Source organism: Salmo salar, chromosome ssa02 (assembly GCF_905237065.1).
Source record: "Salmo salar chromosome ssa02, Ssal_v3.1, whole genome shotgun sequence".
NCBI classification, from domain to species: Eukaryota; Metazoa; Chordata; class Actinopteri; order Salmoniformes; family Salmonidae; genus Salmo; species Salmo salar.
In genome coordinates this window covers 33,691,115-33,717,092 of record NC_059443.1, presented here as the reverse complement: position 1 = coordinate 33,717,092, position 25,978 = coordinate 33,691,115, and the positions used below count along the sequence as shown (strand labels likewise).

General features: G+C 44.2%; 1 protein-coding gene across 1 annotated transcript; it reads left to right on the top strand.

The window, feature by feature from the left end:
- Positions 1 to 1,956: 1,956 nt before the first annotated feature.
- LOC106581253 (SH3 domain-binding protein 5) lies at positions 1,957 to 25,452 on the top strand. Its single transcript, XM_014163186.2, has 9 exons — positions 1,957 to 2,308; positions 2,924 to 2,986; positions 6,479 to 6,607; positions 18,871 to 19,035; positions 19,216 to 19,346; positions 20,308 to 20,350; positions 20,666 to 20,885; positions 22,227 to 22,559; positions 23,087 to 25,452. Exons 1-9 carry the CDS (start codon positions 2,231 to 2,233, stop codon positions 23,302 to 23,304), a joined length of 1,380 nt encoding a protein of 459 aa, XP_014018661.1. The 5' UTR covers positions 1,957 to 2,230; the 3' UTR covers positions 23,305 to 25,452.
- Positions 25,453 to 25,978: the final 526 nt, after the last annotated feature.

Sequence of the window (25,978 nt, the reverse complement as noted above, 5' to 3'; positions counted from 1 at the left end):
CGGTTTTCCAAACGGGACACGACCCAATCAGATTGGAGCGCTGTGGAAAAAGTCATTGAGGTTTCCTCCCGTCGTCGTGTCTCATTATTAACACTGTCAGTGAACTGGCGTTCTAACAGGCCCGCTCTAGCTGGTCTGTCCGATGGCTTTAAGGTGAGCAGCCAGACAGTCTGAGTTACATAACTGTCAAAACAATCACCCCCCTCAATCTGTCTGCCTGCCAGCCATCCTCTGCTCCTCTCTTTTCCCCTCTGATGGGCATGGGGAAGGGTGTCTGGATGCGGGTATGAGAGAGGGAGAGAAAAAGGCAGAGCGAAAGAAGGAGCATGTAAGCACCTGTGTTTGTGTTGACTGTACCTGTGTGAATACAAGTCCAAGGGGTTTGTGTTTGTATGTGTGGGAGAAAAAGAGGGTGTAATACCTGGGTTTAGTCCCACACTGCAGAGATGCTATCCTCCTGTCCTAGCTATGGGAACAACCCTAAAGGCAGCGCCGTGTCTGAGTTCCCTGTACTTACATACTGTAGCTCACCTTACTATCCGCGGCTGTCTAATCACGCACTGCAGCACCGATAAGGACCTCTTATATTCTGAGGTTAATGAACAAAATGGGCTGTTGAACAGAACTGTGTCTGAGGATAAGGGTCCTTCACTGATGATGTGAATGTGTGCTATTTGCCTATCTAATCATATTAAGTATGTCTGGGTCACATGGTGTCTGAATCAGAATGGGACAAACACAGCTAACAAGAAGTGAACCTAATGGAAGATTACATTGTATGGGCTGAATAGCATTGATAGGTCTATCCTGTCATCATAGTGCACTGCAGTAAAATAACAGGAAATAAAACATTCTAGTGGTAGTTGAATGATAACCAAGCCTTATGTTCTAATGTCAAACAATAGCACTGATGTCATTCAAAGCCTCTATCGCTTCACAAACTTTTTATAACATTACCACCTACACATTATATTGACATAGTGGGCATTCCATTACCTTAGGTTGAGAGAAAGTGAGAATTAAAAAGATTTAGGTACAAAAATGTCCAAGTAAAAAAGCGGACAGTTCCACTCAGATATGCAAAATCCCAAATGAGTCCTGGCTAACATGATTGGTGAGTGTTTTACACAACAGCGTCTCAACCTCCGAAACACAGATCGTATTGCTGGAAATAATGCATTTTTTTGGATTTTTGAACATAAATGTGCCTTATTATGGGTATAATTTCAACTTGAAGGAATTGTTATAAAAAGATGGAAGCTATAAATCAATATAACAGAAGGTTTTGATTATATAGGCCATTTCCCATATTGATATTACTTGGGGTGAGTATTTATCTAATATAGGCCTACTGTACACAACTGACCTGCATGATACCATATAAATATAATTCTATTTCTATGAATGATATATCCTCAGATTGTTCTTGAACTCTATTTGAATCCAGATCTAACAGACCAACATAGCATGTTTAATCTATAGGACATCCCCTAGTAATGTACTGTATCGTGCATTTCCTATGGTGTTACTGCTCAATACTGGCCTACTTCTGTCATAAGTACACAGTATATGGTATCTGAGAATTGGAAAAAGTGACTCTAGAATATGGGATGAAGAGAGTATCTGGTATTTTGGAGTTGGCTAATACAAAGAGGGTATCTGGTTGGGTATGGTTAACTGGCCTGTGTGGAATGTAGGGGCAATGAATATCTGAGGGTATTCATTAAATACCAATTTCATTCATTATTATCTGAAATCTGTAACATTCTATTTTGGGAAGAAATATATATTAAATACATTTATAAAAAGGTATTGACTTTCCCAAATTGTATATTCAGCTTGTTATAACTGTTTTACCACACAGTAAGTCGTCTCTGATGGTACATACATCTATAAATGCATCGGTTTGGACAGCAGAAGGGGCGTAACGTTACGCTGTAGATAACCGTACACAAGTCATTTCATCAGCACTTGCTCAGTGGCTCGGTATTGGACGCAGACAGAGTGCTGCTCTGTCAATTGACATACAAGACGATTATCACTCTTTTGTCTTTCAGTTACCTGTATATCGCTTTGATATACATATAAATATTTCAAACATCGTTTTTATCATTGCTAACGTTGCAGTGTGATTGAGCGTGTTCTTTAAACTCCTGTCACGCGGTTAGAGCGTCTCTTGGAAATTGGCTTTGTTCGCTCCGACAGCACACAGTCTGCTTTATCATCCAGAATGGACAATTTGGAGAAAGAAAATAGGTCTGACGAAGATTCGGAATACGAAGAAGAGGAGGTGGACCCTAGAATTCAGGTACGTTATAATAACAAGTGCTCTTTGTTTCAATTGAGTCTAACTAATCAATACATTTAACTGCATTTGATACATCCACTATTCAGTGCACATCTTAAGAGTATGTATTATCCCTGGCAGAAAGTCTATCTGATTTGGGGTATTTAAAAAAATCGTTTTTAATGTATTGATTTATCAAGAGTGTCTGTCTACCTTGAACAAAAGGTCAGTATTGCACCAGACTTAGTTGCGATGTAGGCCTACAGGTTATGTTTGTGATTGTCTATGTTTTAGACAAACTTGTTTCTGATTTAATGGAATACATGGGAGTAAAGGCCTGACACTCAAATAGCATGTTCATCTGAATGTACCTTCTGCTGCGTATTAGGCTATTAAACGGTTGAAAAAATAACATTGTTTAACCTTAAAAGCTATGTGCATTTAATATATCCATAAATCAAGATAGAAGCTGATTCTTGTGTTCATTCAAACCATCACTCTGGCTAACTTCTATTGTCCAGTCTAGTATTTCAGCCAAATGTAACACATTCCAGATGTCGCAGACTTCCCAGATACTGTATTACATTCCTTTCTCTTGGTGTTGCTCAATATTGTCCTTCGCTCTCTTTCTTACAGGGAGAACTGGAGAAACTCAACCAGTCTACAGATGACATCAACAGATGTGAGACACAACTGGAGGTAAGACAGTACACACACACACACACACACACACACACACACACACACACACACACACACACACACACACACACACACACACACACACACACACACACACTTTCAAGTTTGACATACATTTTCCCTCCAAAGTGCACCACATGGCTGACACTGATTGACAATTACAAGGGGACCCACTATCAAAGAATTCCTTTCAACCATTAAACATTGACCTCTGCATATGAAAGATGATTCGTTCTGGTCATTGAGGTGGTTCATGTTGCAGAATGTTGATCTTTGGATGCTGTTAAATGTCAGTAAAGTAGTAGCACACAGCTCTGTCAGTCATATACCTTTTTGGAACTGTATTACGGTAAAAGTCTCTTTAGGACATCTGTTTGGGTCAAAGGAGGCATTCAGTCGATAAAATACCTGTCATTTCTAATGTTTACTGGATCCTCACCGACTTGAGCAGCGTAAAGCTTAATGAACTGGAACTTGTACAATGTTTCCATTGATCTTGAGGTTCAATGAGTGCTTGTCGAATACTTACTTGTTTTTCGAGTTCAGATATACCCCCTCTGTGTTGTTGTTGATTCAGTGGATCATGATCAAATCTGTTTATTTGTAGACCCAGTTTGATGTGGTCTCAATGCACAGCTGTCTGCCGTTGGAGTAAACGGTGCGCCAATCGGTGAAGCGTGAAGCGTGTCTATTTGACATGGACTTGAGTCCTTACCGATGGCTCCACCGATCTGTAAACGAAATGAATGTCTCAAAATATCAGATAAAGTCCTCTGTGGAAACCCTTTGCAACAGACACACAAAAACACAAACAAAATAATACCCAGTATGTTTTTTTTTCTGAGAGAGCAAGGAATGATGTCCAACTTTTTTAATGCATGTGACTTCAAAGTGGATAAACAAACAGATATACCGATTCACCATTTCTCAAACCACTTCTCAAGTACATACCCGAGGGAAGTAGGGGTGCTGAGGGTGCTGCAGCACCCCCTAAAAAATCACCAAAAAATATAAAAGGAAGAAATCTTAGCCCCCCCTAACTACTGCTCAGTGCAGATTTGGCAGAGCTTCAGGTGTTGATGGAGTGATGAGGATAGCCAGCAGCAGAGCCCAGTGGATGAAGGCCTATCATAATGCCCTGGTAATGGACTATTGGCTGTAGGGTTTGTATTGATAATATCAAGGAGCACGAGTGACTGCTTTTGTTATAAGGGGGAAAGCAGAACAATAGCTATAGGTCCATAACATCTGAGAGAATTTTTGTTGAATTCAGAGGCCTTTCATTAATACCAATATTACCATCCAAGTTGAATAAGATGTATCTGGGTAAAGAGAAATACAGTTACACAAATGGTTTGGATTGAATTAAAACATTTTTAGGTATACGACTGTGTGTTTGAGATGGTGTTCAGTGTATGAGGAGGCTGTGATCAAGGAGATGAAATGCGTCACAAAAGCAACACTTTGCTCGACCCTGAGGTGTGAGGGACAGAGAGACTGCACTGTACTGTAACCTCTGAGGTGTGAGGGACAGAGAGACTGCACTGTACTGTAACCTCTGAGGTGTGAGGGACGGAGAGACTGCACTGTACTGTAACCTCTGAGGTGTGAGGGACAGAGAGGCTGCACTGTACTGTAACCTCTGAGGTGTGAGGGACAGAGAGACTGCACTGTACTGTAACCTCTGAGGTGTGAGGGACAGAGAGACTGCACTGTACTGTAACCTCTGAGGTGTGAGGGACAGAGAGACTGCACTGCACTGTAACCTCTGAGGTGTGAGGGACAGAGAGACTGCACTGCACTGTAACCTCTGAGGTGTGAGGGACAGAGAGACTGCACTGTACTGTAACCTCTGAGGTGTGAGGGACAGAGAGACTGCACTGTACTGTAACCTCTGAGGTGTGAGGGACGGAGAGGCTGCACTGTGCTGTAACCTCTGAGGTGTGAGGGACAGAGAGACTGCACTGTACTGTAACCTCTGAGGTGTGAGGGACAGAGAGGCTGCACTGTACTGTAACCTCTGCTGTATCAGCTAGAGGAGAAAAAGAGGGAGATGGTGGAAATGAGAACAGAAAAAAGGGCTGGATTAGAGGGGGAGAGGAAATGCATTAGGAGGAGAGATGGAGGAAGGGGGGACCCCATCCTCTGAATTGTCTCTATTGAGAAATAGATGGTTTACATGGCCTGTTCCCACACGTACATACAGTTTTCATACCCAGCAATTAACCCTTGTTGTTCTGAGACTGAAATAATGCAGGGTGGCCTCTTGCTATGCAGGAGGTTGGGAGTTCTTGGAAAGGCTGTTTTTCTCTCCATGGTGGCAGGTATCTGATAACCACGTCAGAATTCCAGTCTGACAGAGTACAGTAAACAACCATGTTGGGCCAGCAGAACAGCAAGTAACAAAGTGTAGCAAATGGCAAACAGCGGTGGTGGAGCCATCACTGTATTTGGTTCCTTGATCTTCATACACACTGAATGGGAAGGAGCTAGGGTTTAGGGGCTAGGGGTTGCTTTCAGACATGGTGTTTGTCCTCAGATGCCAGCTTGTTGCAGGATGACTGATGATGTCACAGGAAGTGTGTGTCCCTGCCCTGTTCTCACAATTGGCCTTCCATCCCTCAGATTTGAAACGGTAACAGGAAGGATATCTTAGTCCAGAATACTGGTGCAGATTTATATATAGTCTCTTTACATAAAATCCCATGGTCAGATTTAACCTTTCAAAGAATTGAAAACAATCCAATAAACTTAGTGCATAAGTGCAATCTATTTTTTCCACACTGACATCTCCAGGAATATGTTTTCACGCTCGTTTTTGTTTCCTGTCCACCATGATGTCTCCTTCTGGACGTCACACTTGACCCCACTTGCTTGTTCTCAGAAAAATCTCCTCTGCCTTATCTAAAACGGTTTCAAGGCAAATGAATGTTTTGGATTAGATTAGGTTTGATATGTTTGAAAGTAGACCTGTTATTGACTTTATCAGCATGCTAAGCTGGGGCTTTAACTTCTGACCCCTCCAACCGATGCATAAACATTAACAGTAGCTGATGGTGTGTCGCTTAAAAGGCTATTTCCTATTATCATTTTCATATGGCCATTTGCTTCTGTCGGAAGGTTACATCGACATAGCTGCCCCTGTTAACTTGATCAAAGACTAATGCAATTTTAGGACACTGGCCTTTTCAGTTCTTATAATCGAAGGAGGGAGAGCCCCAACTCGTATGTCAAAATGAATTGAATTACCTTAAGAGTCTGAATGAATTCTCTGCTTTCGTGAAATCCTGCTGCGTCTAACTTAATATTTGCTGTCAATTGTTAACTCCGGTTGGTTAAATGGTTAAGAACAATGACGTAATAATGTCATCGCCTAAACATTGAGATGACTGTTGAGTCTTCTATGACCTTTGTGAACATTCATAGCAAGCAAAGGGTTGGAAGTTCGCTACAGTCCTAGTTAACCCTTTCTCCCTGTTTTCTCTCCAGGATGCCAGGCAGAAGTTCCGCTCGGTGCTGGTTGAGGCCACGGTGAAGCTGGATGAGCTGGTCAAGAAGATTGGGAAGGCGGTGGAGGAGTCCAAACCCTACTGGGAGGCCCGGAGAGTGGCCAGACAGGTGAGACACCACTGGGTGGACAGGGAGACTACAGGCTGGGGGTCTCTGCTCATATTGACCTTAGAAACAGTCCAAAATCGTTTATTTATCGGAAACGCTTTATTTGCCTAGTTTCTTTGGGATTCATTAAAACCAGCACATACTATTTGATACCAGGTTGACTACACATCATTTCTAAATACTAGGCAAATATCACATTGAACACCAAATGGGCTGGACGATTAAATAAAGTGTTACCTATTTACCTAGCTTGACTTGCTTGGACAAGTGAATGGCCTGCAGCTGGAAACAGTCAGAGAGGAATCGCCAGGACCAAGCCAGACGTGAAAAGGTTTTTAAAGGCCAATGGTTCTTCACTTCTTCTCTTATTTTGTTCCCTCTGGTGTTCTTAGCTCTGCTTTGGGCATTGTGTTCCTCTCATTCAGGCAACCTCTATATGTCTTCTTAATGAGAATGCACCTTTGTGTGGTTGGGATTTATGTTAATGCCTCTGACAACACAAATGAAGTTTCCTTATGGAAAAAGGAAGTTATTCTAAGTTTGAGGATATTGGATTGTATGAGTTCCTCTGTCTACCTTTCGCACATCTACTCAGGTGCGCAACCCCCCCCCCCCCCCCCCCACATTGAAATATAATTTTGGCACCCTGCTGTTTTATTATTGCACTGTGACACAAAAAGCGGCATCAGTGTACTTTAGGACCATGCGGACGCCTAAGAGCAGTCGGGTAGCATGGTGCTGCTGTCTGCAGCTGCTCTCTCTGTGTGTTGCGCTTTTTCTCCAGGTTGTAAAAGCATGCAGATATGAAACTGGCTACTCTTTATTTGACTGATGTAGCTGGCAAGTTAACAGCTCTTTGATTTAAGACCTTTTTTTTTATTCTCAGTGCTGAGCTAGTAGTGTAACTGACATGTAACGTTAGCTAATGTTTCATCCCCTCTCGTCTGAAGAGAATGAACTAGCTAGCTAGTAGCTACCAGAGCCAGTTCAGCTTTAGCCTCTAGCTATCTGTCAGGGAGCAGCATCTAACAGCTTTAGTGTGTATGGAAATGTTTTGTAGCCTTATTGTCCCGTTTCAACAGAAGTAAATTAACTTGGCTAGTTTTCGCCAGTTGATGGACCATTAGAGCTAGCCAAAAGTTGGCTAAGGTTAGCTAGCTAGATCACTAACTTTAGCTATTATTTTTGCCTCAATCACACTAGACCTGAATCAATAAAACCAGCGGCCAAACGATTGAAGACCGATATTCATCTGAGCAGGATCAGATGGTGACAGGGGTCTCAGCAGGGCCAGTCAAATAGGGAAGACCAGTCTGTGACGGCGCTGAGGTGAACTTTTGCAAAACCAACACTTTATCTCTCTGTGCAGCAAACACTGGACAAGCCAGAAGCTTCAAAGATTTATACAATTTTAAGGCAGTCCGACAACCCTCTAAAGTTGATTTCCAAACTGTATCAAGGGTTGATAGAGGCTTTTCCTGATGACACAAAACATGTCAAACAAAAATGTGACAAAGACCTGGGAGACACTACTGATGATGGATACTGATATGTTAGAATACCCAGTCATGTTCATATCATCTCAGACATAAATGACTGCGGTTTAAGACCATCCATAGAACATCATCTATGCCAGTAAAACTGAATATCGTGCACTCAGAAATGTAGTTCCTCTGCTGGGGGTGTAAAACCCGAAAGACTGCCCCTGTGACAATAATTTTGGACCCCCTTGTGGCCCTCCTAAATGTGGAGTATGAAATAATTTTTACGCAACAAATTTTTGCTATCGTTCTTTTTTTACATCCGTTATTAGACAGTGGCAACGATGATGATTATGAACATGGTCTTTTGCCTGCTATTGTGAAGAAGTGAAGAAAACGATATGACAACAATAACGTATAATGGAACTGGCCCCTCTAACAGTACATCTGGCCCCAGCTTGGATCCCCCAGTTGAAATGGTCTAGAACCGCCACTGCCTCCAAATAGAAAAAGTTGCAGAGTGCTGGTGTAGCCTAATTACCGGCAATTTCAGAAGCGTAATTCTGCGAAGCGGGAGCAGCGGGATTTTTTTTTCTTTCTTCTGGCTAGGCTATCTTGATCTCTGGCTCTCTCTTGAGTCATTTCTGTGTCTTAGTTATTTAATCAAACAACCTGCCTAAAGCATCAGACAAGTTCAGTACATATAGTTGATTTTTATTAAAACACTTAGGGTGTGTCTATATATAGAAAAATACACGTTTTAAAATGTTGACCAATAAAAGAAAAGACTACTCTTGGTTGACCAAGATTTTCTTTTTGTCGGTGACAGACCTAGTAGAAATGCATAAAATGAGCTTTAAATGCCCAGGTTATGTCCCCCTCACTTCTAAAACCAAAGTTTCACCCCTGCATCTACTGGCCCAGTTATTTCACTGAAAGCAATGGTATGAAGCCATGATGTGTTGTTCAGGGGTTCAATAAGAGTTTGGCACATACTCGAGGGATTGAGACTGAAACTTAAAAAAAAAAAACCTCTGTGGCTCTTATTTCCACACTAGGTTAGCAGGTATCTTAATTATGAACAAGTGCAGGACTCGCTTGTCTGTCATACAATGCTGAGCTCTGCAACAAGAAGTCAGTGGGGCCTGACTGCATAGGGCGATTCTAGGGCACTAGTCTCACACACACACACACACACACACACACACACACACACACACACACACACACACACACACACACACACACACACACACACACACACACACACACACACACACACACACACACACACACACACACACACACACACACACACACACACACACACACACACACACACATCACAGGTCTCATCGATCGATGGTGTGGTTGGGAGCATTACAAAGCGGTTGAGGTTGAAATGGATCAGTGGTGCGGTAAATGGCTGCCTCTCTGTCATGGTTGAGTTAATCAACCTCACAGTGGTGACTGGAGCAGAGCCCATCCTAACACAGCAGTCCTGAATCAGTTATGCAACATAAACACTCTTCCTCTCTTTCCCTATCTTCCTATTCCTCTATACTCTATCCTCCTCTGTCTTCCTCCTCTTCTATTGCAATGTATCTCCACCTCCATCTTTCCATTCTCCTTTAGTGGGTGAGCAGGTACACAACTTTGAACTTGAATCATTGTTTGCCCAGAGGGGTGGAAATTCTCTATCTCTCTGGTTTGTTGAAGTAGCCTACATGAGCAATACATTATCATTTGCTTTAGAAGGCTAATGATAAGGTACACAGGGAGTGGCAGCACTGTGGAAAAATGCCCTTGACTTTGGTCTAGATATACACACACACCATAACTCAGGCTTTTGCATAACAAAACAATAGATGGTCACTTACCTTAGATGTTGAGAAGACTTGCTAGTATATCCTGAGGTAGTACGTGTCACAAGTTAATGGCTGACTGCCCTTGGATCAGAGACGGCTTGACTCGGCCGGAAAGTTTTTCACTGTATGTTTCCTGAGGGATCGCTTGGGCACCCTGCACTTTCTCTGATTCAGCTCTTTAAAAATGGGAGCTGTCAGAGTGCCTCGATTGCTGCAGTCACCGGTAGTGTAAAATGATGAAAAGTGTTTTTCTTATACCTCATGAAATATGTATAGTTTCCTTCTCGTTCACCTCAGGTTTGAAGAGTGTGACTTGACAAAAAGTAGACCAGTCATAATTTGGGATTGGAATTTGGTTTACTTTCTGAATTAAGTGGAATTGAAACAGAATTGGCCCCAACCCTGGTTAGCATTAAACATTGAAGTCCTATTGCCCTTCCCCCTCAGCTGCCCCATCTTGTCTGGAGAGTAGGTACAGCTAGTGGGGGGAAAGGTGGAACAATAGAGAGGAAGAGAATGGTGATGGTGATGTGTTGTGGCTGGTGCAAGGTTTGGGCACAGTTTACCCCCCCCCTCTATCTCGCTCCCTCCCTCTCGCTCTCTGCATGGCCCGTTACCGACAGTGATTACCACGTAGCTGAAGTGCACAGTCGAGATCGTCTCAGCCCCTGCCTGCCTCAGTCATCTAACCGCAGTGCGTCTGGAGGTGGGAAGAACGAAGGAGAGACGGATAATCTAACCCCCCCCCAAAAGATATAGATGTACTATTGTAAAGTGGTACTATTGTAAAGTGGTTGTTCCACTGGATATCATAAGGTGAATGCACCAATTTGTAAGTCGCTCTGGATAAGAGCGTCTGCTAAATGACGTAAATGTAAATGTAAAATAATGAGAGAGAGGAGGGGAGATGCCTGAGGTCCAGAACAGAGGAGACAGACTGTGGATATGTCTGTGAGATTAGTTATGAACTGACCTCCATGATGGCCATAGATTGAACAGATGTGGGGCTTAGTGGTTTCTGGCTGGGGGAGGAAAGCAATGAAAATCCTTCAGGCCTGGAGGAGATCATCCAGGAGATTGGTTGGATTTGGTACAGCTGGAATAGACTCAGACTGGGGGGAGAGAGCTGTCTCTAGCTGATGTATGGGATTGTTCTCTGGCTCTGAGTCAAGGGCAGAAGGATCACAGATAGAAAGGAGACTCTCTAGGTCCCTGCACATCTTTGTCAGAGGCTGCGGGCTCTAATACGTCAACCTGTCACCGTAGAGTCCGGGATGAAGCAAAAGGACTGGGAAAGAGTTTGTAGGAATTTATATGGTCAAACTGTAAACATTGCATTTTATTACAATCCCAACATGCATTCTTGCAGTGCAAGAAGAATGTTGTCATGTCTTGCCCTGGAAAGTTACTGGCTGTGGTAGAATAGGGAACCTTGTGCCAGACAGTCTCCTTTACCGCCACAGCAACTCAGTTCCATTTATTACAGAACAGCTAGTATATCCCTGACGGTATGGAGATTGGGTTAAGACGGTTACTGTCATTTTGTAATCCTGCAAAGTCAAGAGACCATCTGTGACCTGTGTCTTTCTCTCCTGTGGAGAGAGTTTTTGGCAGGCTTATATCACTGAGCGGGTGAGGGTCATGGGGGCTAGGATGGGATGGAGGGAAGGATGGAGAGGGGGAGCAGAGACAAGGTCGTGGCCGTGTGCTGGAGCCATGCTCTGTCCTCCTGGGAGGTGGAAGGCCAGCCTGTGCTGTGGTGCATGTTGATGCTGGTCAGCCCTGATTACATCACTGCTTTAGCAAGCAGGACTGGAGCTGCTTTAATAATGGCAGCTCAGCTTGACAATGACTCAATACAGCTGTGTGCGAGCTGTGCATGTGCCTATTGTTCTGGTTGGCTAACGTTTGTGTGTGTGGGTGTTAACAGGGGCAGACTGGGACCTGAAATTAGCCCTGTCATTTCTAACTCGCCGGCCCATTTATTTTCTCGATACCCCCACACCAGCCCATTTCTTTCCCCATTGTTAGCCAAATAATTATAATTTTGCTCTAAAATCCCAAGTTAGACAGGCCCTCTGGGCTAAAAATGGACCAGTCCATCTGGCATTTCGTGCAGTCCGCCCCTGGGTGTCAACGCTTGCTGTCCAAGCCTGCAGCCATGGAACATTGTATGAGTGTGCTGAGGAATCCAAGAGGCAGCTGTTCATTACAAGTGGTGCTTCAGCGCATTAGATGTGGACTGGAACACTGAAGTTGAGCAATGGTTAGGCAACCACTTGGAACAAGTGGCTTGCATCTCCATGTCCATGCCTGAACATGGTTGTCCTTCACTTTGCCTCAGAGAACATTCAGACCTGCCTGATCAATGTACAGCTTCTAGGTTGTTATAGCATCAGACCGTGAAGCATGATGAAGACGAGCTCTCCCTGAGTCATGTGCGGTCTAACGACTTCTCCAGGATTAACTCTGTGGGTCTCTGACATATCTAGGCCAGGCACAATTTGTTTGTGTCTCACAGCAAAATGAACAGTCTCAATCGGGACACAATTAAGGCCAAGGCTAGCGAAGCGTGACTGCAGAGATGCATGTTTACTATCTGACTGTAAATCATTGACCTCCAATTGAAAAGGCCCTTTTCATCCCATCTCACTCCCTTTTCACCAAGATTAATTGCCCTGCTTAACTGAGGAGATTAAATCAGTTAATTCTCTTGGAAAATAGCTGTGTCTGTGTTCTCTTTTGAAAGCTGATACTATTCAAGTGTTGATAGCCTGTGCTGAGGAATGTTTAGCTGAAACGCTCTGGTCTTTGAAGTGTTGGCACGTCTTGTCAAATTTATGCTGTGAGGATTATAGGAACGCTTTATATTTCAAAGCTTCTCTTACTCTTACATGCGTGCAGCCATGGAGGCAAGCGTGAATATGTAGCAAAGAGATGTTTATCTGAACATGTGCCGGTTAACCAAATTAATACTCTGTTAGGGCTCCGAAGAGCGCAAGCTCTGAATAATTTAAAGACTGTGTAGAGCGGGATCCGATTTTCTTATGCCCAAAGAGAAAGCGTAGTCTTTTTATAAAGTTCCACTTTACTTACACTTGCATGTGCACACGTTGGTGCTTGTTTGATTTACATTTACAGAGCCCTACTGATTTAAAATTTGAGTAGGGCTGTAATTATTTGATAAATTATTTTCCTGTATTTGAGTTACTATAGATATGGGTTGATATGTAATAAACATGAGGGAAAATGAGTTAACCATGAATGTTTAAGTACCATATTTAATGAAGTAGTTTGGTGCCTATTAATCATTATCTGATGTAACTATGTACTGATGATCTTACCCTTGACCTGGATCAAATGTCTGCCAAGTGTTGAATGTTGTGTAAAATTTGACTCCAGACTGGATTCGAGGACACACCGATAATGTTTCTGTGACACTGTGATTCTGTAGCATCTGATGTTGTGACTTCCTACAAGCCTCCTGGTGTTTACAGAACATTCGGTGCTGTGTGATTAATATTGTTAGACATTTTCTCTGCTCCTATTCTGGAGGTGTCTCCCTGTACTTGATTTGATCAATGTCTGCTCTCCTTTTTGTTCACCTGGAAATCCCTGTTACCTATGGGCCTATGAAGTATCTGTGTGATGGAGAGAAGTGGTAGACCGTATGATCTATTTATATAGACAGAAACTGCAGCAGAAATGCAGAACTGATGTGGTATTAACGTTTTTGTAGAGGCCAAATATACACCGGTGGAAAGTTTGAAACCGCAGTCCTTAGAGAGGACAGTGAAAAACAACACAATAATTAATTGGAATGTGCTGAATAAATAGACTAATGCCTCCACTTCCATCCATCTCCCTGCCTCCGTAATAATCCATCTCTCTCTCCCTCTTCCCTCCGGTCGTGAGTTCCTGAGAGGCCCAGCTTTGAAAGGTGGCTGAGAATTCTTTCTTTTTTTAACACCATCACTGTGCAGCTGAAAATGAAGGGTAAAGATGGGATGAGTAAACTGAAAAGAATAGAATGATGGATCACGGTGGCAGCAGGACTGAAGTGGTGATGGAAGAGAGGAGTAGGCAGAGGAGAGATGGATTAAGGAGAAGGGCTGGGTTGCCAATCATTTATAGTGGAGCAGGTGTACAGCAGTAGGCCTGCTGTGAGAAGTCTCTCTGTTGGCATTCTGTTTATCTGCAGTATAGAGTAGGAACAGAACACTACTAAATACTAATAAATGTACTTATATATTTATAAAGTGCATTTGGAAAGTATTCAGACCCCTTGACTTTTTCCACATTTTGTTACGTTACAGCCTTATTCTAAAATTGATTAAATTGTTTTCTCCCCCCTAAATCTACACACAATAACCCATAATGACAAAGCAAAAACAGATGTAATTTCTTTGGTGCAAATGTATAAAAAAATATATATATCTCATTTACATAAGTATTCAGACCCTTTACTCAGTACTTTGTTGAATTACCTTTGGCCGTGATTACAGCCTAGAGTATTCTTGGGTATGACGCTACAAGCTTGGTACACCTGTATTTGGGGAGTTTTTTTCTCTGCAGATCCTCTCCAGCTCTGTCAGGTTGGATGGGGAGCTTCGCTGCACAGCTATTTTCAGGTCTTTCCAAAGATGTTTGATCGGGTTCATGTCCGGGCTCTGGCTGGACCACTCAAGTACATTCAGAGACTTGTCCCGAAGCCACTCCTGTGTTGTCTTTTCTGTGTGCTTAGGGTCCTTGTCCTGTTGGAAGGTGAACCTTCGCCCCCAGTCTGAGGTCCTGAACGCTCTGGAGCAGGTTTTCATCAAGGATCTCTCTGTACTTTGATCCGTTCATCTTTTCCTCGATCCTGACTAGTCTCTTAGTCCCTGCCGCTGAAGTGGTGGCATAATGCTGCCACCACCATGCTTCACCGTAGGGATGGTGCCAGGTTTCCTCCATACGTGACGCTTGGCATTCAGTCCAAAGAGTTGGTTTCATCAGACCAGAGAATCTTGTTTGTCATGGTCTGAGAGTCCTTTAGGTGCCTTTTGGCAAACTCCAAGAGGGCTGTCATGTGCCTTTTACTGAGGAGTGGCCTCTGTCGGGCCACTCTACCATAAAGGCCTAATTTGTGGAGTGCTGCAGAGATGGTTGTCTTTCTGGAAGGTTCTCCCATCTCCACAGAGTAACTTTAGAGCTCTATCAGAGTGACCATCGGGTTTTTGGTCACCTCCCTGACCAAGGCCCTTCTCCCCCGATTGCTCAGTTTGGCTGGGTGGCCAGCTCTAGGAAGAGTCTTGGTGGTTCCAAACTTCTTCCATTTAAGAATGGTGGAAGCCACTGTGTTCTTGAGAACCTTCAATGCTGCAGAAATGTGTTGGTACCCTTCCCCAGATCTGTGCCTTGACACATTCCTGTCTCGGCTCTCTACGGACAATTCCTTCGACCTCATGGCTTGGTTTTTGCTCTGACATGCACTGTCAACTGTGGGACCTTATAGACAGATATGTGCCTTTCCAAATCATGTCCAATCAATTGAATTTACCACAGGTGGACTCCAATCAAGTTGTACAAACATCTGAAGGATGATCAATGGAAACAGGATGCACCTGAGCTAAATTTCAAGTCTCATAGCAAAGGGACTGAATACTTATGTAAATAATGTATATATACCCACAGACAGACAGACAAATAAGGTATCTGTTTTTAATTCTTATACATTTGCAAACATTTCTAAAACCTTTTCGCTTTAACATTATGGGGTATTGTGTGTAGATTGATGAGGAAAAACATGTATTTAATCCATTTTAGAATAAGGCTGTAACGTAACAAAAATGTGGAAAAGTGGAAATCTGAATACTTTCCGAATGAACTGTAAGTGTGCCACTAAGTAGCCTGCTATCTAGGAGTGATTCCTGCTGAAGTAAATTAAAGGCAGCGACAGATGCACAAAGAACATCGTGCTGGACAGTATTATTTTTCAATGCAGTATTATTTCTATGAACTGAGTCAGCCATTAGACTTTGTTTGGTGAATAGTCTTTTCTCCTGAGATCATTCCTTCTACATTAGATTAAGTGGACAACACTGGAAGCACATAGGGCGTTCCTGGGAGTGGGACATGTTTTCTCAGCATGTAGTCTGCTTGTTGGGGTTAGTGGGAAAACGATGATGCAGAGGGATTTTAAAGTAGATCACTGAATGTGCTTACAGAGCGAGGGAGAAAGACGGAGAGAGTCGTCCAAATGAGAGCATGTGTATGTTGCAATTCTCATGAACAACACGCCAAACCATTTTGTGAAAGAGAGGCCCCGGTTGAATTACTAGGCATTCAAACTCATGATTTGTCCATACAGTGAAGTGATAGATAGGCATGTGGTTGGACCCAACTCTCTATGTGCACGCCGTGCCCATCCATGTCATGACAAGGTCTGTGAAGTGGTTGTGTGATCACCACAAGGCAGAGGTTGTTTAGTTCGTGCTGAGTTGGCATTTGGAAGGCTAATCAAATGACCATAGTAGGGAATGGGATGTTGTCTAAAAAAATGGAATATCTTGGCTTGCAGATCCTTGTGTAGTAGAATCTTGAGGTATACCACATACTGCTCCATAGGTCACGATGCGAACAGGAAATAATGATCACTTCATTTCACTTGTTTTCTTTGCGGTGACTCAATGTGTTCCTCACTTAAATTAGTTCAGTAGAATCCCTAGTCACATGAGATTCTGTTGGAATTTTTCTCTGCTGTGACTTATTCATAAGTTGCTTGCAGCGAAGGAGAGATGTCAGTGTACATCTACCTTCACTTCCTCCCAAACTAGTCAGGCTACTTTAACTGAACAAAAGTTTAGTTGGGATTTAGTTTTTGGCAGATCAGACATGTTTTATCCTGCTTACTGTAAAACTTTGGAATTATATTTAACCTCTACAGGAAATGTACACACGGACACACACTCGTGCCCACACAGATACAGTAAATCACCCTCCCTAGACACGCTATTGGTGGGTTTGGGGCAAAGTCTTGAGTCAACGCTTTACTAGTACTCACAGAGCAGAGAGGGGTTTAGGGTATTAGTGCTAGCTACAGAGGGTTTCTGTCAGTTGCTATGACTGACAGATTAGAGAGGAAAATTGGATAAATGAGAAAAGGATTAGCTTTGCAGCTATGGCAACACACACACAGGAAGTCTAAGTCTAAGCTTCCGCTTTGTACTGTACCTTACCGTAACTGAGGCTGGAGGAGGGAGCTGTTTTGGAGTTTATCCGTTACTATGTGACCCGGTTGTGCTAAAATAAGGACAGAGAGTAAAGGGGTAATACTTGTATGTTCTCTCTGGCAGCAGTCTACGATGTTTTGGTTGACCTCAGAACAGAACATTCAGAGTGGGTAGGGAGGGGTTAAAACAAAGCCGGATGTTACTGATAGAACCAATAGATACCAATAGGAAAACAAGATGTGGAGATTTGTTTTACACACACATGCAGCCAGGCAGACAGACAGACACACAGACAGACACACAGACAGACACGCAGACAGACAGACACGCAGACAGACAGACACGCAGACAGACAGACACGCAGACAGACAGACAGACAGATGCATACACGCACAGACATCTGTACGCACAGACACAGACACCGACACACACACACATGCACAGACACACGCACAGGCACAGACACACGCACCGACACACACACACACACAGGCACAGACACACGCACAGGCACAGACACATGCACCGACACACACACACACCGGCACAGACACACGCAGGCACAGACACACGCACCGACACAGACACACGCACCGACACACGCACCGACACAAACACAGGCACAGACACACGCACAGACACACGCACAGACACACGCACAGACACACGCACAGACACACGCACAGACACACGCACAGACACACGCACACGCACACACACACGCACAGACACACACACGCACAGACACGCGCACGCACAGACACGCGCGCACGCACAGACACGCACACAGGCACGTGCACGAGTACAGACACGTGCACGCGTACAGACACTCGCACGTGCACAGACACTCGCACACGCACCAGACAGACAGACAGACAGACAGACACACGCACGTACAGACACAGGTGAAGTGTTTGACAATAAGTCTATTAGCTGTGAGGTCTTTGAGCCCTAAATCTCTTCCCCTGCTGTATACAGTAAGTGTCAAACGAGACGATGCAGGTATACTTTGCTTATACAACCATACGTCATGCCGTCATGACCTTTGTGTTTTCTCCGAAATTAGTCCTTTTGATGTTAGGAACATCTTATGTACAAGACAGTTTGGCGTGTTTCCATAGTCAGTCACAAGGACCTTTGGTGGCTTGTTTGTTATTTCGCCTAGTTGCTATTTTCCATGCTGACTCAACAGCTGATTTGGTTTATTCCTGTCAATGTTTGAGCTGAAAGTTTTGTGTCTCTTGTTTTTAAAAACAGCATTTTATAAGAAGTGCTTACATTGTAGTTATATAGAGACACTGAATATTGTCATTTCTTGACTGAAGAGCCCATCGTTAATTTCCTGCGAGAGGAAAGCATTCTCTTGAGGTGTACAGATCAAGGATTTGGCCTAGTATGGGCATTGGCCAGCTGCCAGTAGGGGCAGTGTTTCAACCCCTATGGCCAGACATGGCCCACATAATATTTTATGGTGACAGAGAACTTGGCTGGTGACAGAGTGTCATGATCTCTTGCGGTGCCCGTCTGGCGGGCTGTCACTACCCGTTGCCCAGGCCCAGCTGGAGACCCAGTCATGAAGTATGTCTGGTAGGGTCTCATCCCATCTGTTGTGCAGATGATTCTGCAGGAGACCCAGTGAAGGTCTGGTTCTGGGGCTGATCTCAGTGCATATCTGACATGTTGTCTCTCTACCCATTGCCCAGGCTCAGCTGGAGGCCCAGAGAGCCACCCAGGACTTCCAGAGGGCCACGGAGGTGCTGCGTGCGGCCAAGGAGACCATCGCCCTGGCAGAGCAGAGGCTCCTGGAGGAGGACACCAGGCAGTTTGACTCAGCCTGGCAGGAGATGCTCAACCACGCCACCCAGAGGGTGAGTACCGTACTGCATGGGGGGGGGGGGCATTTGCGAAGGGCATTTGTGCAGCATGACTGTTACTATTCGTAAGCTTAAAGGCATAATGTGGATGGAAATTGATGCTTCACAACTTAAGAAGTCACATTGTCACATTTCCGTGTAGCTGCGAGACTGAGTTCTGATTGGCTGTTGCAGGTGATGGAAGCGGAGCATACAAAGACGCGGAGTGAGCTGGTGCACAAGGAGACAGCAGCCAAGTACACGGCAGCCATGGGCCGCATGAAACAGCTGGAGAAGAAACTCAAACGCACCATCAACAAGTCCAAGTGAGTCCCATATGACTGTGTTGCGACCACAACCCAACTACACTGTAGTTAAAAGACTGAGAAGTTAAAGTGAACCTGATACAACCACTGCATCAATTACCAAATGGTCTGCGACTCACACATCCATGTTTATTTGTCGACAGTGACCTTTTCCAAGACATTGATCTTTCATGACGGAGGTTTTTCAGTAGCTTGAAAAAGGTCAACTTGAACAAAATAAATGAATATAAATGTGCAAAAGGTAAATGTGCGTGCACCAGTGGAGGCTGCTGAGGGGAGGACGGCTCATAATAATGTCTGGAAAGAAATGAACGGAATGGCACCAAACACATGAAACCCATGTATGTAATGTATTTGATACCATTCCAGCCTGTCCTCCCCAATTAAGGTGCCACCAAACTCCGGTGGCGTGTAAGTGTCATTTTCGACCTTTGATGATGAAGTAGTGTCTGTCTCTCTTTGTGCTGCTAGGAACAAAAACAATGGGGTGGTGTGCTGGTTTGTGTATGCTGTCAGGTTTTTACAAAACGCCATAGACTGGAGGCCTGTGTTGGGGAGGGAGTGTACAGTGTAAAGTAGTTCCGCTGTGACTGAGGCTGTTGCCAATCCATATAATCTTAAAAAGCTTCCTTGTCTCCTTTCCGCCATGACCACAGATCATGTACTTGATATGTGTAATCAGTATGGGTGAAACCTATTAGTGTCATGAAGATGAGATGAGATGAGAAAAGAGTGTGTTTTAGAGTGTTGGGACTGAGCCTGTCTTGCTCTGTGTTGCCTCAGCTCTCTGTTTAATCCTTTCTCCATGGTCAGCTCATCTAATGTGATAACCCTATATCTCACCCTGTTGCCTTGGTGATATGTACACAGCTGTTCTGAGTTGTCATCGCCTCTAATCTTTCTCCTTCCCTCTTTTTTTCCCCTCCTCCCTCTCTCTTTTTGATTGACATCTCTCCCGCAGACCTTACTTTGAGTTGAAGGCAAAGTACTACCTACAGCTTGAGGTATGTGTGCACTACACTACACTACACTACACTACACTACACTGGAATTTCCCTGCCTTTATAGACCTTTTTAAAGGTCTTTAAGATTTAAGGAGTCTTACTGTCTTGTTATTGTGGCCTCTACTCCGTGGTTAGATCTTTACTGATGTGACCTAGGTCAATAAACTTTGACCTTGAACATATTGCCATGTCATCTCAGGTCTAAACCATTTATGGCAATGATGGTTTCTTCTTCTGCCTTTTGCGTGAGTGTTTGTAGTTAACTGTGTATAGCAGGCTAATGCTAACAATGACTCCCTTTCTGTCCGTCTGTAGCACCTAAAGAAGAACGTGGATGAGTTGCAGGCCAAGTTGAGCCAGGCTAAAGAAGGGTACAAGACGGCTCTGAGAAACCTGGAGGTGATCTCAGACGAGATCCACGAACGCCGACGCAACTCGGCCATGGGCCCCCGGGGGCGGGGCGTGGGCGCCGATGGCGACAGTGTCGCAGTGGATGACATTACCAGCTTCAAGATGGAGTCGGATGGCATCTCCAGTGAGTACACTTACAGTGCATGATGTTCTGGTCATTTCATTTCTGTGCTTGAAAACTGCAGAAACTGTTCTTGTATCAACTGTCCTACATAGTGAGGCTGGACAGCCAGCCTTGAATACTTTTCACTAGTAGTTGGGTACGGCACATAAACACATACACACCCTGTTGACTCTCCTTCTGACTTGCTCTTCGAAACCTTTCGTAGGAATTCCTAGGAAACGTCATTATTGACATTGTGCAGGGAGGTCTTAATGACTTTTCTTCGAAAACATCAAGATTGTGTCCGGCTCCTGAGAGGGTTGCCTGTTTTCTTGGAATGTTTTCCTAGAATTGGAACATTAAAGGCGCACAGAATGTTTGGAGTTGACTTTATTGAAAGTAAGCACTGCCCTACGTTGGTGTCTATAATTTATAATAATGTACAATACATGCTAAATGTGCTCTTTTGAAGTCTGTTAATTCAATTTTCTTTCAAAGGAAATTCCTGTTAAATTTAAAATGCCTGTATTGACTTTGCAGAAGATCCCATGATATGACAACTAGCCTAGAGACAGTGTTACTGTTTAAGCTCCTATGGATAAGGTTAGGACTTGAGTAATGACAACTGATCCCGAATCAGTTAAGTGCTGAAGATACACACTGTGATGAGATTGAGGCTGAACTGTAGTCAGACGAAGACAGTGGATGTTCACAGCAGTGTGTGTCACTCACTGATCCACTTCCCATTGTCCTGCATTATGGGCTGCGGGATGATGTTTCCATGGCAACCTCAGAGTCCTACTGCTGGCTGACCCACTTAGCCGCCATTGGCTAAGGTTATTGCTGTTGCGCGTTAACCCACATAAACAGCAATATGCTGTGTCTGTTTCAAACGCTCCGATGGCAGTAAACAAAAGAATCAGCGATTGCCCATAGTTCAAGGTCATAAAAACATTCCTTCATTCATACAGTCGCCATCCATGTTGGAATTTGTGACTTTTGACCCCTACATGAGAAATGGATCTCATATTAGTCTTGAAGTGCTGTATGTCTCTACACTCCCTCTTTCTTTCAGTGTAAAGTATGTGTCTGCAGTATTTCAAGGAGTCTCTCTACCCCTTCTACCCACCATCTGTCTCCCTCATTTGCTTTTTCTTCCTACTCCCTTTCTCTACGTTCCTTACCCTCTCTTTCCCTCCCTTTTTCACCTAAACCCCTTTAGACTCAATCTCCAGCTTCCTGTTTTCTCTTTGGACTTTGGGGATTTTGTGGATGCCACATTGATGCTCTGCATGTACACTCAGTTGTACAGTAAAGGCTTGTTACATCTCAACTACTCTTCCCCTCTCTCTGTCTCTGCAGTGACGTCCGGGTCGTTTGAAGATGAGACCTGCAGCAGCAGTGCCATGTCAGAGGAGGACTCAGAGACCCGCTCCACTTGCAGCCTGGGCTCCTCCTCCCACTCCCCCAACAGCCTCCAGGACCTCCCCTCGCCCTGTCCCTTTGCCAGCTCCTCCTCGCCCTCCTCCTCGCCCTGTCCCTCCTCCTCCTCTTCCCCTGCTCCCTCCTCACGCCCCTGCAGTCTGGACCTTCCCAGCCCAGTCTCGCTGTCTGACTTTGGCCTCATCTCTCCTGTCCTGGGACCACGCAGCGAGTGTAGCGGGGCGTCATCACCTGAGTGTGACCTGGAGAGAGGTGTGTGTGTGTGTGTGCGGCCAAAAAAGTAAAAAAGGAGAGCTGGGTTTAGAGCGTGTGTTTGCATCCTGTATGAGGTAGTGTGTAAATATGCAGACAAGTGAAAAAGGAGAGAGATTGATGGTGTGTGTGTTTATTTTCAGTAAGACATATCGTCTTCTGCTTCCTGTCTGACTTGCACCTGAGCCAGAGGAGAGACCTATTAGTCATAGTGACAGCTAGCCTAGTGCTTAGACCAGAGCAGGTGTAGAGGCACAGGCAAGCAGTACTGCTGGGGGATACATCCTAATCTCCACTGGGTCCCTAAGAGCCTGCAGAAAGTTTTGGACCAGTGAGAAAGGGTAACACAGTGGGAACTTCTAGAAAAAGACTTGGGTATGACAGTCAATGGGTGTGTATGCAGGGCTTCCTACTCACAAAGGATATTCATGACTGTTTACGTGAGTTTTTTTTTGGGGGGGGGGCTCCCAATATACTTTATCTATCTCGATCACCTGGCTCACACAGCATACCTCTCTGTGTTTCAGGTGACAGAGCAGAGGGAGCGGAGGGTGAGCTGGACAATACTGTAAACAACAACAGCACCACCGTCCCAAACACCAAGAAGACCACGGGCCTGGAGGGCCGCCTCAGCTTCCTGTCTCTTCGACGCTCGCGCAACGACAGCACCAAGAACGGCAAGCGCGAACGTCAAAGCCGTTCCCAGACCCCCACCCAAACTGTGGTTCTGATCAACGGGGTGTGATGAGGAAAGCTAATCCACAAGCTAACCCCATCACCAGCTTTGTGTGCCAAAGTGCTGTATTGCCAGTAACCACACACACATTCCATTCTACCCCATGAACTAATACTGGCTAAGTAAACCGAAAGTGGCTCAGTATGAGATACTATGAACAGAATGGTCAGTGTATATACAGTTCATATGGATTATGATGAAGAAGAGACTTAAGACCCAACCCAGGGTCATGAAACCACCACTTCCTATAGAAAGGACCTTTCACCCTTAGACCTCCCACCCATAGCGTTGAGACCTCAGTCAGATTGGCTTCCCATAATTCCCTACTGTACTCCACACATTAAGGAAAGTGCTGGCTAATATCCTATGGGTGGGGGCCCATGGTATATGAGGGGAAATGGGACAAACAGTGTTGTTTTTTACTGTGATATTTTACATTTACATTTTAGTCATTTAGCAGATGCTCTTATCCAGGGCGACTTACAGTAGTGAATGCATACATTTCATGCATTTTTTTTTTGTACTGGCCCCCCGTGGGAATCGAACCCACAACCCTGGCGTTGCACACACCATGCTGGCGTTGCAAACACCATGCTCTACCAACTGAGCCACAGGGAAGACCATTGATATTCTCCCTGAGAGGGAGCTGCACTTCCAGACAAGATGGGATTCTGTTGTTCGTAAATGAAAGAATGCACTCCTAGCTTCGACTATTAGAAATGAGGGTTATTTATAAAACTTGATGTCACAGTGAATGTGCCACCTGTTTTATCAATACAGAAATTAGTAAAATACACAACATTGATAGCAATATGTGTTAATCTTTTGTAAACGAAGAGCACGCATGAGGCCAAGATTTAAAGTCAGGATTTCTAAAAAGAAACAAGTACATTTACGGAGTTTAAGTTTTGTGAATAACCCTCATAACTTGTAATATTACTCTGCTATATCTTCTCACAGATACTTGACATGTGAATACTCTCACCATTATGTAATCCTGTGTACGGCATATAGAGCCTATGGCAAGTGCTTCATGTTACCATGGAGACCAAACACCCCCTGGCTGGCATCTCTTCGGACAGCCTGTGCATTTGTCCAATAGGGGTCTTCAGAATTGGACTTAAAATAACCTTATTCTATTGCACAACTAATTTCCCAGTGAGCTAACTGTGATTCCATCTCGCCTACAGTACACATAAAGCTGGACTTGGAATCTGATTGAACGAGAGTAGAATAATTGTGTGGGGTGAGGCTACAGTAGATATACCCTCCATCTTCGCTTCCTCCTGGCTCCCTCCATCCTGTGGTTCTTCGGTGCCACACTGATGTGGTGCCAGGGAAATGGGCCTCGAGACACTGTCACCCCCCCCAGATCTCCTTCCATCCATCTCCCTGTCATGGCATCCCCAATGGCCCTGTACTGAAGGACAACATCCACCCATGGACGGTAACACTAAGAACTGAGCAATAGCGCAAGGACAGAACTTTTGATAACCATATCTGCCCATGGACACTTTCATATAGAGTTCTCTGTAACGGAATGAAAATGGCCAGCCTGGTAATTCTCAGAATCTGAGGATGGTTTTGTCTTGGACCAATCTTAAGGAGAAAGTGAAACTAGATGACTGAATGAAACTGATGATGGTGAAGAATGATGAGGTCTTTTGTGGAAACTGACAGAATAATTGATAGTGTTGTGATTTCTGGTGGACAGTACCAGCTACTGTAAGTTGTAGATCGATATCGGCTAAAGTGGCACACAGTAGACTGTCAGATGTTTGTGAAGTCTAGTCGTCTGTCTCAAATAGTGTTAACTTGTCTTCCTCTCCTGGTCTCCTTATGCTCCATGGCCACATGGGAAAGGTATTTGGTCACTGAGTTATGAGAAAAGCAAGCTATTGCACAAGCGTATGCAGTCTATTTGTTATTGTGATCGCTCCAGTCTCTGTATGTACTGTACATGTACAAATGTAATGCGATATCGATGTTTATATCTCTGTCACCCTTCGCTGTGGAATATAAGGATATAACCATGAACAGTCCCTGTCATAGCCGTTTTCTTCCAGTGGGTGTTAGGTTAGAGTAACTTTCCATTGTGTCTCCACGGTTTATGTGCCTGTTTTCTGAAAAGAATCCAATAAACTGATGTTAACTGCAGTAAGCCTTTTCATTTCTTAAGTTTTATACAATGTAAATCGACTAAACTTTTTGTATTTTTCCCTCACTAGCCTGATTCTTCGGTCAACCAAACTCAAGATCTTATTTGGTTAAATGACCCATTGACCCAAATTCCAGGTAGATTTAAAAGTTGTTCTATAAAAACATGTCTGTCAGAGCCCTATACAGTAATTGACTAGCCTGTAGCCATTCTGACTAACTGAGCTATGATGATCTTTTCTTTGTCTTACTGACATTGTCAAAAGAGTTATTGAATCGCTGCAGATAGCCTATTGCTACAACAAAAAACAATCGGATCATTGCCTTCTTGCGGGTTGTTTACGTCAACCTGGCTCCTCATTGGCAAACCTTAACATGATTAACCACAGTAGAAAAGTACCAGACTCGTGCTGGGATTCCCCATTGATGTATAAGCCGTGTGCTGCTGACTGTAGGGCTACAGGATTCAGAATGTTAGCAGGTTTGACATTAGCCACGGCTAACCCAAGTGAAGAGATCTTTGGTG

Bases quoted from the DNA above. Each gene is read 5' to 3' on its own strand.
- LOC106581253 (XM_014163186.2), top strand. From the start codon at position 2,231: ATGGACAATTTGGAGAAAGAAAATAGGTCTGACGAAGATTCGGAATAC. The intron at 2,987-6,478 runs GTAAGACAGTAC...TTTTCTCTCCAG, and splicing joins GATGTGAGACACAACTGGAG to GATGCCAGGCAGAAGTTCCG. The intron at 20,351-20,665 runs GTATGTGTGCAC...GTCCGTCTGTAG, and splicing joins AGTACTACCTACAGCTTGAG to CACCTAAAGAAGAACGTGGA.